At 40.2% G+C, this 17,965-nt stretch overlaps 1 protein-coding gene across 8 annotated transcripts in view; it reads left to right on the top strand.

Moving 5' to 3' along the window:
* Gria3 (glutamate receptor, ionotropic, AMPA3 (alpha 3)) overlaps nt 1-17,965 on the top strand; it is a 277,783-nt gene that overhangs the window by 76,665 nt on the left and 183,153 nt on the right. For all 8 annotated transcript variants that reach the window (NR_104053.2, NM_001358361.2, XM_017318546.1 and 5 more), the window contains one exon: nt 1,077-1,316. Coding sequence is in view for 7 of the 8 variants with exons in the window: in NM_001358361.2 (NP_001345290.2) it covers nt 1,077-1,316 (240 nt within the window). In the remaining variant the exon portion in view is untranslated. The remainder of the gene's footprint in view (nt 1-1,076; nt 1,317-17,965) is intronic.

Below are 17,965 nucleotides of genomic sequence, written 5' to 3' on the forward strand. Positions count from 1 at the left end.
ATGGTTTCATAGCAGATATGGGAGACCATGCAGGACCTCTTAAATCACATTGCATTATGCCCATTAATGTCTGCTTCGCATGAATGGAAGGAGGCACTGGTGCAGATAATCGAAAGATCATTTCCACTTGGTTTGGGAATGCACCACACAGTGTTGTTGTAGCTGATTTGCTTTGCTAATTATGTTCTACTGAAGCTAATGTTGAAATTGGTTCACATTTTTTAAGCTCCTCTGGGCCAGAAAAGAGATGGGGTAGCAGCATGGCCCACTTTGAAATGAAGGAAAACTGACAACAATGAGGAGGAGGTCATGAAATGTCTCTATGTAGGCTAATGAGTCCACTAGATCAATGGAATAGGATCAAAGTAGAACTTGGTCAATTACACCTGGGCACAGGAAGTAACCAATTGCCTCCTGTGGTTCAATGGCCACTGAAAGGTCAGCCATTCCCACAGCCTGTTGACAGTCTGAAACCCTCTAAATTAGCAGTCTAGATGAAGAGTCTTTGTTATAGTACAACTGTGATTGTACCATTCTTGGACATAGCAAGAACAACACATTTCCTGGTAGATACATTAGCAGTTAGTCTGACTCAATTTGCATCCACTGCATTGGCTGAGGGGGAAATGAACTGAAGATATGGAAAGACAAGTTTGCCTTGGTGGTGGCATGGCTACACTAAGGGGTCACTAGGTAACCATTGTGGGAAGATAAAAGAGCCTTAAGTGCCTTAGAGGTGAGCAGGAACACATGTACACGATAAGACAACTATCACCTCGTCCCTTCCTCAGTTTCTCGGCCTCTGTAAACACAGATAATATATAACTAATGCCAATGAAGATTTTTCTTAATTATTTTCCTGTTGGTCAACTAGACTATGGTAGGATTCTATATATTTTTCTAGAGTCTTGACTCCTTGTTTCTTTGTTGTTCTCATTTGTTTGTTTGCTTGCTTACTTGCTAGCTTTTTGACATGGCAAATTCAGAGATTAATTATGCATTGACTTTCTAACCTTACAAGTTGCCACAGGGGACAACTGACCTATTGAAATGTGTTTCTTTCTTTCTCGTTGCAGTCTGCTCCCAGTTCTCCAGAGGGGTGTATGCTATCTTTGGATTCTATGACCAGATGTCAATGAACACACTGACCTCCTTCTGTGGGGCCCTGCATACATCTTTCGTCACACCTAGCTTTCCCACTGATGCCGATGTGCAGTTTGTCATCCAGATGCGCCCAGCCTTAAAGGGTGCCATTCTGAGTCTTCTGGGTTACTACAAGTGGGAGAAGTTTGTGTACCTCTATGACACAGAACGAGGTAAGAAGAAACATCTATTTTTCTCTGTGGGTATTCATGTGATGATGATTTTCACACTTTATCACACATGCATCCATTTCTTCTAATAGACAAAGTATAATTCTCTTTTAAATTTGTTTTTAGTACTTAGTATAAATCAAACATTAATAACTATATCAATGGTAATTTTAGAACCTAATTTTCCAAATCATATACATATATCCCCCTAAAGAGTGACTTAGGTTAAACCCGCAGACATTATTTTTGCAAAAGAGCAAGCCCAGCAAAACTTTATTTGATCTAAAATATATAAAACATAGAATATTATTAGATAATTTTTTATCTAAAAATACTAAAATTTCCATGACTGCTATGTGTGTACATATGTGATCTACTATGTCACTTAGTAATGAAAGTCCAATCTGGAAAGTTTTAGAAAATGAATCTAGTGAGATTATTATTGCCTTTTCAACATACAGTAATTAATTTGTTAAAAGATACACATCATGCTCCAACTAAATGTATTCCCAAGTCCAGTTGTCTATGAGGATTTTCTCAATGAAACTGAGGGACGTTATCATCATGACATTCCATCAAACACTGTTCTTATATTAGTCATTTGCCTGGAGACTAAATGAGGATGGTTTGGGTCTTTCTGACTCCAGGTTTCAGATTTAGGGAAGGAAGATACACATGAAAGGTCTGTCTTCTCAGTCCTGACCATACCTACAGGGAAGCTCTTTCTCCTCAACATAATTTGAAAAGTTCATTTGTCCTTGGAACCCCTTGGTTTTCTTTACATTCCTCTTATTTAGCTACAGCACCAGATCATGTCAGGGAACACATAAACCTGTGTGTGCCTAAGATATATACCAGCAAAGGGGATTGAACTTCACCAATCTGGATCAAGATTTGAGTGTTATAATTCAAGATCTGATACTAGCTAGCTTTCTGATCTTGACCAAGTCATCAAGGCTCACTTGACCTTGGTCTCCTCACCTAAGGTGAACCCCTTTTAATGCAGAATTCCATGCCTCTGTGATTTTTTTGAAAGTATGCCAGACACAAGAAACTTTGTATCTTGGAACAAATTGTAACTTGTCTATTGCCAGTGAGTTAATCTAGTGATTCTGAAAGCTGCTATCTACCCTTTGTGGTGTATTCCACCCCTGGGACAGATTCATATAAAATATAGTTCCAATAGGAGAGAGCAAAAAGAAAACCATTCATGCAACAATTCATGAACAACCCAGAACAATGTTTAATTGAATGTTATACTAGCTTCTGGTTGCTTTAAAGACTGTAAAAATGTATCATTCTAGAAATGAGAGATTTCAGAGACAACTACTTGTCTCTATGGTAGGAATCATTGAGGAAAGAAAAACAGGAACACCATGAAGTCTCAACTTTAAACAAAGAACAACAGGTAATTGGAGAACCCTGAAAATGGGAAAAATAATCTTCTCCAAAGAAGACTCCCACCTATCCAATATCAAGGAGTCAGCACTGAGATCATATGCATAATATTATATTGACTGAGCAGGTTGTATTCATGTATTTAGGAATATTTTTATATATGTCACAACAATTAAAGAAAAAGAGACTGTATTTGAGAAACAGCAGTGGATAAGAGTACATGCGAGGGGCTGGAGGGAGAGAAGGGAAGGAAGGGAGGTAATTATAGTTTCAAAGCTAAAAAATTGTGTGTGTGTTTGTGTGTGTATATATGAGCAAAGGGCAATGTAAGAAAGAGGCTCCATGTATCTAAGCAAAGCAATGTTGTTTAAGTATTATTTAAAATTTCTAAATTTACTCAAGGAATTTTCTCTGGTTCAAAACACAGAGAGTGAATTAGCTCATTTCCATATATTGAATATAGTTCAATATGGATCATTGTAATTTAGTTTTCAGAACTGAAGGTTGAAATCAGCAGCTTCTCTCTCGAAACTGTAAAAATTAACGATTATTTCTGCTAATGCTATAACTGCATGCATTCCAAAGAAGACCCAGCTCATGCATTCTCTCATCATCATCTATCTATCTATCTATCACCATCTCTGCTCATTAGGTCTCCAATGTGAAAAAGAAGGCTAACATATATCTATGTCTGCTTCTTATCTCATTAAGTAGTATGGGCAACTGTTTTGTCTGGCAGTGAAAAGAAATCTCCCTGACTGATATAAATCTGTTTCTCTCCTCTGTAGCTACTTAACAGGAAGGACTAACCTAATATGTTTTTGAGAAATTCATTACATAAACTTTAACATTAATTTTCATGTTGGAAAGTCTTCTCAAGGTATTATTCCAAAATCTATCACAAAACTTTAAGAATTTTCTATTGCCCATATGGGAAATGAATACAGTTTGTTCTTTAAGATTCAGTATCCTTATAACTCAGACAACTAACCATCCTTTTCTCCCTATGCAACCTTATGAGACTCTCATACTACTCATTTTTCATTGTTGTCAAAACGATCCAGATCCAGGACTCTGATTTATCAACTTCCTTTCCTCTAGTACTGCTTGAAATACTCTCCTTTATTTTGATAATGAAAATCATTTCAGTTTTTCTAAACCTATAGCAAATTGTACCTCCCTCTTCATTCATTTAATAGTTGTTTAAGTTTACAGTGATAAGCAAGACACATATGGTTCCTACTGTCATAAAGACTACTTTCTATGAGCTAGTGTGATGGCTCAATGGTTAAGAGCACTGGCTGCTCTTCCAGAGGTCCTGAGTTTAATTGCCAGTAACCACATGGTGGCTCACAACCATCTATAAGGGGATCTAAGGTCCTCTTCTGACCTGTGGATGTATATGCAGCAGAGCACTTATATATTAAATGAATAAAATTTGTTTAAAAGATTGCTTTCTAATAAGAGAGACAGACAAAATCAAGTAAATAACAAATTATAATTATACATTTAGATAATGCACTATAAAAAAGGATTATAATGTTTAGACCTAATTTATAAAGGATGCCAAGTGACAGCCTTAATGAGGAGTGGCATTATAATCTGCAACTAAAAGAATTGAAGGATACAGGCTAATGTGGAAATAGTCTGTGAAAACCATCTGTAGAAATTAATGAAAGTCAAGTGTGGGTAACAATTAGTGAGAAGAGGGGTGGATGGTTGGAGGATGGATGTAGTTGGAAGAACAGAGATAAGAGGAGAGCTGTATTTTAGCCAATACAACCAGGGTAAGGAAAGTAGATTCTACAGTGAGAAGGCATTACAAGATTATAAGCAGAGGGGTCAAATGACCTGATTTAAGCTTCTACAATTAATGGAATGGTTAACTAAGGAAAATTAACAAAGAAAAAGAGCCATTGTGGTCCTGCAGGTCAGAATGATAACAACTTGACCAAGGCTGGAGGTAAAGAAAAGTCCGAGAAGTAGAAATGGTGATGTTTTAACTATACCAGTTTTGAGGAGCAGAAATCTTGCCCACCTCTAAACACCCAAAACCCACTTTTGTCCACACTATTCATTTGGTGCTTAACATAACATATTTGATCTGGTATATAGCACCCCAACCCCTCATCTCCAATGTAATAGTAAACAGTTCTTTAAATTACACCGTACAGTATTTGTTATGCTTGCTTTTATACATCAATGATCACCTCTTGCTTTGGTGGTAAAATGGTGGGGAGATATTATAAGATCAAAAACAATTGTAGATCTTGGTCCGGGACCCGCCGAACTTAGGAAATTAGTCTGAACAGGTGAGAGGGTGCGCCAGAGAACCTGACAGCTTCTGGAACAGGCGGAAGCACAGAGGCACTGAGGCAGCACCCTTTGTGGGCCGGGGACAGCCAGCCACCGTCCGGACCGGAGGACAGGTGCCCGCCCGGCTGGGGAGGCGGCCTAAGCCATAGCAGCAGCGGTCGCCATCTTGGTCCGGGACCCGCCGAATTTAGGAAATTAGTCTGAACAGGTGAGAGGGTGCGCCAGAGAACCTGACAGCCTCTGGAACAGGCAGAAGCACAGAGGGGCTGAGGCAGCACCCTGTGTGGGCCGGGGACAGCCGGCCACCTTCCGGACCGGAGGACGGGTGCCCGCCCGGCTGGGGAGGCGACCTAAGCCACAGCAGCAGCGGTCGCCATCTTGGTCCGGGACCCGCCGAACTTAGGAAATTAGTCTGAACAGGTGAGAGGGTGCGCCAGAGAACCTGACAGCTTCTGGAACAGGCGGAAGCACAGAGGCGCTGAGGCAGCACCCTTTGTGGGCCGGGGACAGCCAGCCACCGTCCGGACCGGAGGACAGGTGCCCGCCCGGCTGGGGAGGCGGCCTAAGCCACAGCAGCAGCGGTCGCCATCTTGGTCCGAGACCTGCCGAACTTAGGAAATTAGTCTGAACAGGTGAGAGGGTGCGCCAGAGAACCTGACAGCTTCTGGAACAGGCAGAAGCACAGAGGCGCTGAGGCAGCACCCTGTGTGGGCCGGGGACAGCCGGCCACCTTCCGGACCGGAGGACAGGTGCCCACCCGGCTGGGGAGGCGGCCTAAGCCACAGCAGCAGCGGTCGCCATCTTGGTCCGGGACCCGCCGAACTTAGGAAATTAGTCTGAACAGGTGAGAGGGTGCGCCAGAGAACCTGACAGCCTCTGGAACAGGCAGAAGCACAGAGGGGCTGAGGCAGCACCCTGTGTGGGCCGGGGACAGCCGGCCACCTTCCGGATCGGAGGACAGGTGCCCGCCCGGCTGGGGAGGCGACCTAAGCCACAGCAGCAGCGGTCGCCATCTTGGTCCCGGGACTCCAAGGAACTTAGGAATTTAGTCTGCTTAGGTGAGAGTCTGTACCACCTGGGAACTGCCAAAGCAACACACTGTCTGAGAAAGGTCCTGTTTTGGGCCTTCTTCTTCGGCCAGGAGGAGGTCCAAATACAAGATATCTGCGCACCTTCCCTGTAAGAGAGCTTGCCAGCAGAGAGTGCTCTGAGCACTGAAACTCAGAGGAGAGAATCTGTCTCCCAGGTCTGCTGATAGACGGTAACAGAATCACCAGAAGAACAATCTCTAAACAGAGTCAACTATAACTACTAACTCCAGAGATTACCAGATGGCGAAAGGTAAACGGAGGAATCTTACTAACAGGAACCAAGACCACTCACCATCACCAGAACCCAGCACACCCACTTCGCCCAGTCCAGGGAACCCCAACACACCTGAGAACCTAGACCTAGATTTAAAAGCATATCTCATGATGATGGTAGAGGACATCAAGAAGGACTTTAATAAATCACTTAAAGAAATACAGGAGAACACTGCTAAAGAGTTACAAGTCCTTAAAGAAAAACAGGAAAACACAATCAAACAGGTAGAAGTCCTTACAGAAAAAGAGGAAAAAACATACAAACAGGTGATGGAAATGAACAAAACCATACTAGACCTAAAAAGGGAAGTAGACACAATAAAGAAAACTCAAAGCGAGGCAACACTAGAGATAGAAACCCTAGGAAAGAAATCTGGAACCATAGATTTGAGCATCAGCAACAGAATACAAGAGATGGAAGAGAGAATCTCAGGTGCAGAAGATTCCATAGAGAACATCGGCACAACAATCAAAGAAAATGGAAAATGCAAAAAGATCCTAACTCAATATATCCAGGAAATCCAGGACACAATAAGAAGACCAAACGTACGGATAATAGGAGTGGATGAGAATGAAGATTTTCAACTCAAAGGTCCAGCAAACATCTTCAACAAAATTATTGAAGAAAACTTCCCAAATCTAAAGAATGAGATGCATATGAACATACAAGAAGCCTACAGAACTCCAAATAGACTGGACCAGAAAAGAAATTCCTCCCGACACATAATAATCAGAACATCAAATGCACTAAATAAAGATAGAATACTAAAAGCAGTAAGGGAAAAAGGTCAAGTAACATATAAAGGCAAGCCTATCAGAATTACACCAGATTTTTCACCAGAGACTATGAAAGCCAGAAGAGCCTGGACAGATGTTATACAGACACTAAGAGAACACAAATTCCAGCCCAGGCTACTATACCCAGCCAAACTCTCAATTATCATAGAGGGAGAAACCAAAGTATTCCACGACAAAACCAAATTCACGCATTATCTCTCCACGAATCCAGCCCTTCAAAGGATAATAACAGAAAAAAACCAATACAAGAACGGGAACAACGCCCTAGAAAAAACAAGAAGGTAATCCCTCAACAAACCTAAAAGAAGACAGCCACAAGAACAGAATGCCACCTTTAACAACTAAAATAACAGGAAGCAACAATTACTTTTCCTTAATATCTCTTAACATCAATGGTCTCAACTCGCCAATAAAAAGACATAGACTAACAAACTGGCTACACAAACAAGACCCAACATTTTGCTGCTTACAGGAAACTCATCTCAGAGAAAAAGATAGACACTACCTCAGAATGAAAGGCTGGAAAACAATTTTCCAAGCAAATGGTATGAAGAAACAAGCAGGAGTAGCCATCCTAATATCTGATAAGATTGACTTCCAACCCAAAGTCATCAAAAAAGACAAGGAGGGACACTTCATTCTCATCAAAGGTAAAATCCTCCAAGAGGAACTCTCAATTCTGAATATCTATGCTCCAAATACAAGAGCAGCCACATTCACTAAAGAAACTTTAGTAAAGCTCAAAGCACACATTGCGCCTCACACAATAATAGTGGGAGACTTCAACACACCACTTTCACCAATGGACAGATCATGGAAACAGAAACTAAACAGGGACACACTGAAACTAACAGAAGTGATGAAACAAATGGATCTGACAGATATCTACAGAACATTTTATCCTAAAACAAAAGGATATACCTTCTTCTCAGCACCTCATGGTACCTTCTCCAAAATTGACCACATAATAGGTCACAAATCAGGCCTCAACAGATTCAAAAATATTGAAATTGTCCCATGTATCCTATCAGATCACCATGCACTAAGGCTGATCTTCAATAACAAAATAAATAACAGAAAGCCAACATTCACATGGAAACTGAACAACACTCTTCTCAATGATACCTTGGTCAAGGAAGGAATAAAGAAAGAAATTAAAGACTTTTTAGAGTTTAATGAAAATGAAGCCACAACGTACCCAAACCTTTGGGACACAATGAAAGCATTTCTAAGAGGGAAACTCATAGCTATGAGTGCCTTCAAGAAAAAACGGGAGAGAGCACATACTAGCAGCTTGACAACACATCTAAAAGCTCTAGAAAAAAAGGAAGCAAATTCACCCAAGAGGAGTAGACGGCAGGAAATAATCAAACTCAGGGGTGAAATCAACCAAGTGGAAACAAGAAGAACTATTCAAAGAATTAACCAAACGAGGAGTTGGTTCTTTGAGAAAATCAACAAGATAGATAAACCCTTAGCTAGACTCACTAAAGGGCACAGGGACAAAATCCTAATTAACAAAATCAGAAATGAAAAGGGAGACATAACAACAGATCCTGAAGAAATCCAAAACACAATCAGATCCTTCTACAAAAGGCTATACTCAACAAAACTGGAAAACCTGGACGAAATGGACAAATTTCTGGACAGATACCAGGTACCAAAGTTGAATCAGGATCAAGTTGACCTTCTAAACAGTCCCATATCCCCTAAAGAAATAGAAGCAGTTATTAATAGTCTCCCAGCCAAAAAAAGCCCAGGACCAGACGGGTTTAGTGCAGAGTTCTATCAGACCTTCAAAGAAGATCTAATTCCAGTTCTGCACAAACTTTTTCACAAGATAGAAGTAGAAGGTATTCTACCCAACTCATTTTATGAAGCCACTATTACTCTGATACCTAAACCACAGAAAGATCCAACAAAGATAGAGAACTTCAGACCAATTTCTCTTATGAACATCGATGCAAAAATTCTTAATAAAATTCTCGCTAACCGAATCCAAGAACACATTAAAGCAATCATCCATCCTGACCAAGTAGGTTTTATTCCAGGGATGCAGGGATGGTTTAATATACGAAAATCCATCAATGTAATCCATTATATAAACAAACTCAAAGACAAAAACCACATGATCATCTCGTTAGATGCAGAAAAAGCATTTGACAAGATCCAACACCCATTCATGATAAAAGTTCTGGAAAGATCAGGAATTCAAGGCCAATACCTAAACATGATAAAAGCAATCTACAGCAAACCAGTAGCCAACATCAAAGTAAATGGAGAGAAGCTGGAAGCAATCCCACTAAAATCAGGGACTAGACAAGGCTGCCCACTTTCTCCCTACCTTTTCAACATAGTACTTGAAGTATTAGCCAGAGCAATTCGACAACAAAAGGAGATCAAGGGGATACAAATTGGAAAAGAGGAAGTCAAAATATCACTTTTTTGCAGATGATATGATAGTATATATAAGTGACCCTAAAAATTCCAACAGAGAACTCCTAAACCTGATAAACAGCTTCGGTGAAGTAGCTGGATATAAAATTAACTCAAACAAGTCAATGGCCTTTCTCTACACAAAGAATAAACAGGCTGAGAAAGAAATTAGGGAAACAACACCCTTCTCAATAGCCACAAATAATATAAAATATCTCGGCGTGACTCTAACAAAGGAAGTGAAAGATCTGTATGATAAAAACTTCAAGTCCCTGAAGAAAGAAATTAAAGAAGATCTCAGAAGATGGAAAGATCTCCCATGCTCATGGATTGGCAGGACCAACATTGTAAAAATGGCTATCTTGCCAAAAGCAATCTACAGATTCAATGCAATCCCCATTAAAATTCCAACTCAATTCTTCAACGAATTAGAAGGAGCAATTTGCAAATTCATCTGGAATAACAAAAAACCGAGGATAGCAAAAACTCTTCTCAAGGATAAAAGAACCTCTGGTGGAATCACCATGCCTGACCTAAAGCTTTACTACAGAGCAATTGTGATAAAAACTGCATGGTACTGGTATAGAGACAGACAAGTGGACCAATGGAATAGAATTGAAGACCCAGAAATGAACCCACACACCTATGGTCACTTGATCTTCGACAAGGGAGCCAAAACCATCCAGTGGAAGAAAGACAGCATTTTCAACAATTGGTGCTGGCACAACTGGTTGTTATCATGTAGAAGAATGCGAATCGATCCATACTTATCTCCTTGTACTAAGGTCAAATCTAAGTGGATCAAGGAACTTCACATAAAACCAGAGACACTGAAACTTATAGAGGAGAAAGTGGGGAAAAGCCTTGAAGATATGGGCACAGGGGAAAAATTCCTGAACAGAACAGCAATGGCTTGTGCTGTAAGATCGAGAATTGACAAATGGGACCTAATGAAACTCCAAAGTTTCTGCAAGGCAAAAGACACTGTCTATAAGACAAAAAGACCACCAACAGACTGGGAAAGGATCTTTACCTATCCTAAATCAGATAGGGGACTAATATCCAACATATATAAAGAACTCAAGAAGGTGGACCTCAGAAAATCAAATAACCCCCTTAAAAAATGGGGCTCAGAACTGAACAAAGAATTCTCACCTGAGGAATACCGAATGGCAGAGAAGCACCTGAAAAAATGTTCAACATCCTTAATCATCAGGGAAATGCAAATCAAAACAACCCTGAGATTCCACCTCACACCAGTGAGAATGGCTAAGATCAAAAATTCAGGTGACAGCAGATGCTGGCGAGGATGTGGAGAAAGAGGAACACTCCTCCATTGTTGGTGGGATTGCAGGCTTGTACAACCACTCTGGAAATCAGTCTGGCGGTTCCTCAGAAAATTGGACATAGTACTACCGGAGGATCCAGCAATACCTCTCCTGGGCATATATCCAGAAGAAGCCCCAACTGGTAAGAAGGACACATGCTCCACTATGTTCATAGCAGCCTTATTTATAATAGCCAGAAACTGGAAAGAACCCAGATGCCCCTCAACAGAGGAATGGATACAGAAAATGTGGTACATCTACACAATGGAGTACTACTCAGCTATTAAAAAGAATGAATTTATGAAATTCCTAGCCAAATGGATGGACCTGGAGAGCATCATCCTGAGTGAGGTAACACAATCACAAAGGAACTCACACAATATGTACTCACTGATAAGTGGATACTAGCCCAAAACCTAGGATACCCACGATATAAGATACAATTTCCTAAACACATGAAACTCAAGAAAAATGAAGACTGAAGTGTGGACACCATGCCCCTCCTTAGAAGTGGGAACAAAACACCCATGGAAGGAGTTACAGAAACAAAGTATGGAGCTGAGATGAAAGGATGGACCATGTAGAGACTGCCATATCCAGGGATCCACCCCATAATCAGCTTACAAATGCTGACACCATTGCATACACTAGCAAGATTTTACTGAAAGGACCCAGATGTAGCTGTCTCTTGTGAGACTATGCCGGGGCCTAGCAAACACAGAAGTGGATGCTCACAGTCAGCTAATGGATGGATCACAGGGCTCCCAATGGAGGAGCTAGAGAAAGTACCCAAGGAGCTAAAGGGATCTTCAACCCTATAGGTGGAACAACATTATGAACTAACCAGTACCCCTGAGCTCTTGACTCTAGCTGCATATGTATCAAAAGATGGCCTAGTCGGCCATCACTGGAAAGAGAGGCCCATTGGACACGCAGACTTTGTGTGCCCCGGTACAGGGGAACGCCAGGGCCAAAGGGGGGGAGTGGGTGGGTAGGGGAGTGGGGGTGGGTGGGTAAGGGGGACTTTTGGTATAGCATTGGAAATGTAAATGAGCTAAATACCTAATAAAAAAAATGAAAAAAAAAAAAAAAAAAAAAAAAAGAAGCACAAGGAATTCTGTAGGGTCATCTGGTGGTGCGTGACTTCTGTGTTCTTCAGATGACTAAAGCTACACATCTCAAATGAATAAATTTCATTCTTTGTACTTTAAAAAAAAAAAACAATTGTAGAATTTTTAAATTATATGAGATGAGGAAGATAAAGAGAGATAGAAAGGAACCCTGATAATCACTTTCAAATAAGCTAAATATACCACACCATGACTGTTCTGTTTAGGTCCAGGGATGAATAAGAAGGCAAGCAATGGGTTAAGCTTCAGAGGTCATTTAAAAGATATGTTGCACAAACATGGCCAATTTTCTCTCTGGCGTTATCAAACACTGAATAAATTGGTGGAATATACTGACTCTGCTCTAATTTCCGCCTACAGACAAATGTCTGATTCAGGATTTGCAAGTCACTGCTTCACTTAGTTAATAAAATGACATCTTGCTTCATTAATATCAAGTTAGAAAAATATGCATTTGGTTCTACATACATAAAAGGTCAGTGCTTAAGAAAATTATGAGGTTAACTAACTGTGTTACCTACCCCCTCTATAACCTTTCCTTTTATCGACTTCTCTGTTACTTGTTTACCTAGTCTTTCCCACAGTACAGCATCTCTATGCCTGCCCTCCCTGTCGGGAATAAAACCACATCTTTGCCTACCCTTCCTCCACACCTTCACAAATCTTCATGTCCTGCATTTTGTTCCCGTTGATTAATAGTCTTTCTCTGCTAATGACAACACCTCAGCTCACCAATTTATTCATGCCAATTTATATGGTTACTAATGACTTCGTGTATCCAGGAGAAGAGAAATTTCTATTCAGGCAAGGAACTTCTATAGAAATAGAACCTTAATCCAAAAATGGTTTTCTTTTTATTATTATCGCCTTTAATTGGCACACATTAGTTATACATATTCATGAGATACAATGTGATATTTTGATACATGTATACATTGCGTAGTGATCAAAATCAGGGTAATTAGCATATGGGTCACATCATCTATTTATCATTTCTTTATAGCAAACACACTCACAAAATCCCCTTGTGGTTATTTTTTGAAGCATGCAGAATGCTGTTAACTATACTCATGTTTCTGGGCAACAGGATACTAAAGCCCATTTCTTCCTTCTAAATATAACTGTACCCATTGACCAACTTCTATCCATCTTTTGTCCCTCAGTCTCTGGTAACCACCATTCTACTCTCCACTTTTATAAGTCAACTTTAATCTCCAGCTCTCGGGTACCAGGAATCCAATTCGGGAGGTTACGTACATACACTGATTCCTCTGCATAGAAGATTCTAAAACCATTCCAAGAAAATGGCCACATCTTTCAGTTATTACACACATGGGGGGGGTATATGTGAAAGTGTTCTAAATAGTAACACAATCTCCTCCACAATAGTGACTTACCTGAGAACTGAAGCCAGGCTTTCTTGAGTACATGAAGCCACTCCTTGGCTTCAATGAGCAGACCCCATGGAGATGAAAGAACCTGGCCTAGCTGTGAGCTTAGATAATGAGATAATAGTCTGGGTGGCCTTTGAGACAACTAGTGGAAACCTTCTTTCCAGCATTCAATAAACTCCTGCTGTCTCCCCTTCTGAATTTGAAACTCCCTACCCGGTTCTCAAGTAAGTCTCTGAAAGTCAATAGCCCTTTAAGAGACATTGTTATCTTCTTTGAAAGGTTGTGATAGAAACAGAGAAACCTATAGGAATTATTCTTTTGGTCAACATCAAACTGTTGAGATTTCTCTAGCATTAGAAGCTAGCTCAGTTGTCCTAGCTCAGTTTTAAAAGAAGCACAGTTGGTCTCTGACTTTGACAAATTGACAATCCTATTGTGGAAAAAAAAATTGAAACCAACTGTTGCCATCCCTACTGGTGACATTTGCATTCATTTCAGCATGGACCATGAAGGAAAAAAAAATAGAGTTTCTCAGAGAGCTGCGGTGTTGGGGAACTTTGAGCAGGTCCTTGAGGTCTTAAGGAGTAAGGAGATCCCCCAAGTTAAGGAGGGAGGGAGGGAGGGAGGGAGGGAGGGAGGGGGCTTTCCTGGGGGGATTATGAATGCTTCCAGCTTGGTTGGGTTTTAATTCTCCTGAGATGGGCAGAAGCTTCCTGTTCTCACACCTGTCAGCATGCTGACTTCCACACTGTCTACAAGTCTTAACTTCATAGTGCTCTTTTACCAAATAAAGCCCAGATTCTCTCTCTTCCACATCTTTACTGCATTTCTCTTATTTTTCTTCTTCTTCTTCTTCTTCTTCTTCTTCTTCTTCTTCTTCTTCTTCTTCTTCTTCTTCTTCTTCTTCTTCTTCTTCTTCTCCTCCTTCTTCTTCTCCTCCTCCTCCTCCTTCTCCTCCTCCTCCTCTTTCTCCTTCTTATTTCTTCCTCTTCACAAACATACACACAGACTTACACAGAGACAGACATACAAAGAGATAAATCTGTAATTCTCATGTTAGTGTGTGTGTGTGTGTGTGTGTGTGTGTGTGTGTGCGCTCGCGCGTGCGCGTGCACGCATGAATGCAGTGCAAAAGAATTTATGCTAGGCAAACTTCTACCACTTAGGTCTGTGCCCATATCTCGAAAATGTTTTGTTTAGGAAAGGTCACATTAAGTTGTCCAGGCTGGTTTTCAATTTTCTCTGTAGCAGCTCAGATAGACCCTGAACTTGCAATCCTGCTCCATCGTCTTCAGTAGCTGGGATTACTGACCTGTGCACTCATGCTGGGGTATATCATATTTTAAAAATAAGAGCAGCTGCTATTTCTTAAGTATTTAACATATATACTAGGTCTTGAGTTTATAGATTATCACATTTTATCATGGTAGCATTTATATACTTCTACACCTGATGGAACCAAGGCAGAAAAAAAAATCAAATAATGGTTCTTAGACTTATACAACATCAAAGTAAGGAGAGAAAAAGTCACGTATCACCCTAGGTCTGCCACATTTTACAGACTATATGCTTTGCTCTGGCTAGCATACTGCTTCCCACTGTCTAAACATTTAAAGGCAGCAAGTACCCCTTCCTTCAATTTTCTATAGCAGTTCTTCAAAGGACACTGTACTTAGACCTCCATACTTCAATTGTATCTGTGTAGATGCAATCCAGTTCTCAATTTACTTCTTATATTATAGTGATCACAAATAAGTACAATATCTTTTTTGGCACAAGAATACCAGGGATCAACATAAACAGATGGTCATAGACCCAAGTTCAAGGGCAGATGAGTCAAAACGATGGAAGCAGAGAAAGGACAATATTGTTGATGCAGGCAGAATGCAGGTTTGGAATGAACAGCTGTGGTGAGGCATGCATTTAAAGCAAAGAGAACTCACACATCCCTCTCTGTGGCTAAGATAGTTTCTGGAACTCAGAAAAACAAGAATCTAAAAGTTCATACTGCCAAGGGGCTATATGCCTAGTTGTGTCAAAAAGCAAGGAATGACCAACGGTGGATTATACCAAAGATTATCTTTCCAGCCAAGTGCTGTGAGTAGCAGGTGCCTCCATCAAAACAAATGCTGTTGCTTTGTTTTGCTTTGTCTTGTCTTTTTCTCACCCACTTCAAGATTTAATGAAAGGATATACGAAGGTGACAGATGGCTCCAATTCTAGTCATGTCCATTTGCCTTCTGGGAAAAGTGAAGTCAAGAGTGTTTTTATTGAAATTTAAGTTACTTTTTTATATTTGAATAAATTAGGAAGGCCTGGAGAGTACATTATCCTGTGAGAGACAGATACTAAATTCCCCTGTTTGAGCAGCAGTAATCAGGGTTGACAGGACCTAAGACAGTTGGTAGTTTTTGCAGCCTGCTTAATCTATTGTGATGAGTCTTCAACTATGAGAGCATCTCGAGAGCCTGTACAATAATACCAGTGAATGAATATTTGGACTGGGTTGTGAATAAAAGACTGTGCATATGTCTATAATGAGGGTTTCATTGAAAATGAAAATACTGAAGCTGTCATATTTTTAATACTTCGATTTGCACATCCTTGACTGCTTTGGGGCATAAAAAGAGAAAGTGCCGAGCAATTTGTTGTCAGCTCTTGAAATAAATTATCATTTAAACACTTCCTCTCCACAGAGGTTATTAGCTTAGTAGCTCCTTCATTCCTGGGGTTGGACTATCAGTAGGGGGAGAATAAAAAAAATCATAAGACATTAAAGTATCCTTTCAAAAGCTGGATATTAGTTACTGTGGAAATTGTTCTCTTAGTAGCTTAACATACTTTTGCTGTAGCTCTCCAATGCTGCAGATTAGGCTGCAGCAACTATTAATAAATACTGTCATATTTTACAGCTGTCATGCAAAGCTGAAAAAAGGCTTCGCTGTGATTAGATCCTGTTTACTGTAATATTTCCAGCTCAGACTCAGAAAGGCAGTTTTCCCATAAAGGTATTTCCATAAGTAGAATATTTTTCCATTAAATGACACGACTAATTTTAATATAGTGTTAACTCCTTGATCACAGTGAATTTGAGGTCAAATTGATTTCACAGCCAGAGGAACGTTCATCTCCAAAGACACATTAAACCAAACCATCGAATTTTCTCTCTTGGGTTGTCCTTCCTGTGTGGAGATGGTACTCCTGTCACAAATGTGCTTTGAATAGCCCCCTCCCTCTTAGAAGGAGAAGTCTATAGAGCCCTGCTTGATTTCTTTTCCTCTGCCTTCCTGTGCCCGACTGAACTGTTTGCAAGACAGCTATTCAGGGTTTAGGATAGGGGTGCCTTCAGTAGGCTAACTAGAATTGTGTTTTCTGTCCGAGAATGTCATTATTGCAGCAAAAGAAATCAATCTTTTTTTTTTCTCACCACACCACCATCATGCTTTAGCATGATGTTTAGAACTGTATTTGCATCTTTAGGGAAAGAAGGTGACAGCTGGCAGAGTTGCTCTTTTGCTCTGACCTTCCATTGCTTTCATTAAGTTCCTTGAGGAATTAACCCTCAGTGAGCTGAATATCTGGTTCTTAATAAATAAATGTTCCTCATAGTATTAGGGGCTAGCTGCAATTTGCTACTATTTCTAGGTTTGAGCCTGATTGATTGTTGAAAAGGAGACAGATTGTGTAGTAATCTTGCAACTGTGACTTTAAGGTTTGTCTCTTGGAACCCTATAGACATCAATTCAAGTGAGGGTAAAGTATGTGAATTGCAAAATACAGTGTATATAGTCTTTAGTATCAAGCTAAACAGAGTAACATGTCCAATTAATTTTAGTTCTTGTGATTTTATTATACTTTCAAAACGTTACCCCTCATTGGAGGGAGAAACAAATTCTGATCCCTCAGGGGACATATGACAATATATATACAAATTTTAGTAGTATGGAAAAGGAATACTGTTAAACATCCTGAAGCGTACAAAGACAGCATCCTCTCCCCCAGCATGGAAGTATCTGCTACAAAACGTTGGTTGTAGGAAGACACTATTGAGTCAATGGACTGGTTTCTGGAACTCTTCAAGAGACCGGTTATGAACCAATATACCAGTAATTGAGAGTTTCATTTTATCTATGTTGTCATTAACAACAAAGTTCAATATCCACTAGTCTTTAATTATGAATAGTTTACATCATTGACAAAGAGATGAGTTAGGAGTAATGCACATGAAACAAGTATGAACTAGCACAAGGCAAGAGCTATATTGTGTGGAATGAATTTCAAGCCCCAAGGGATACTAAAGAAGAGAGAGTTGCTGATGGACAGGCTAGAGCTATCAGGGAAGGCTTCATGGAAGAAGCTATATTTCTGAGCCCTCAATGGAACTGCTTCACCTAGAACCAAAACAACATGGTGTTTCCATCAATGCTCTCCAACATCAGAGATCAGGACAAGATGTACAATTAAAAAAATGAAAAGAGAGCACAGTGC

This window comes from Mus musculus, chromosome X, assembly GCF_000001635.26.
Source record: "Mus musculus strain C57BL/6J chromosome X, GRCm38.p6 C57BL/6J".
Lineage (NCBI taxonomy): Eukaryota > Metazoa > Chordata > Mammalia > Rodentia > Muridae > Mus > Mus musculus.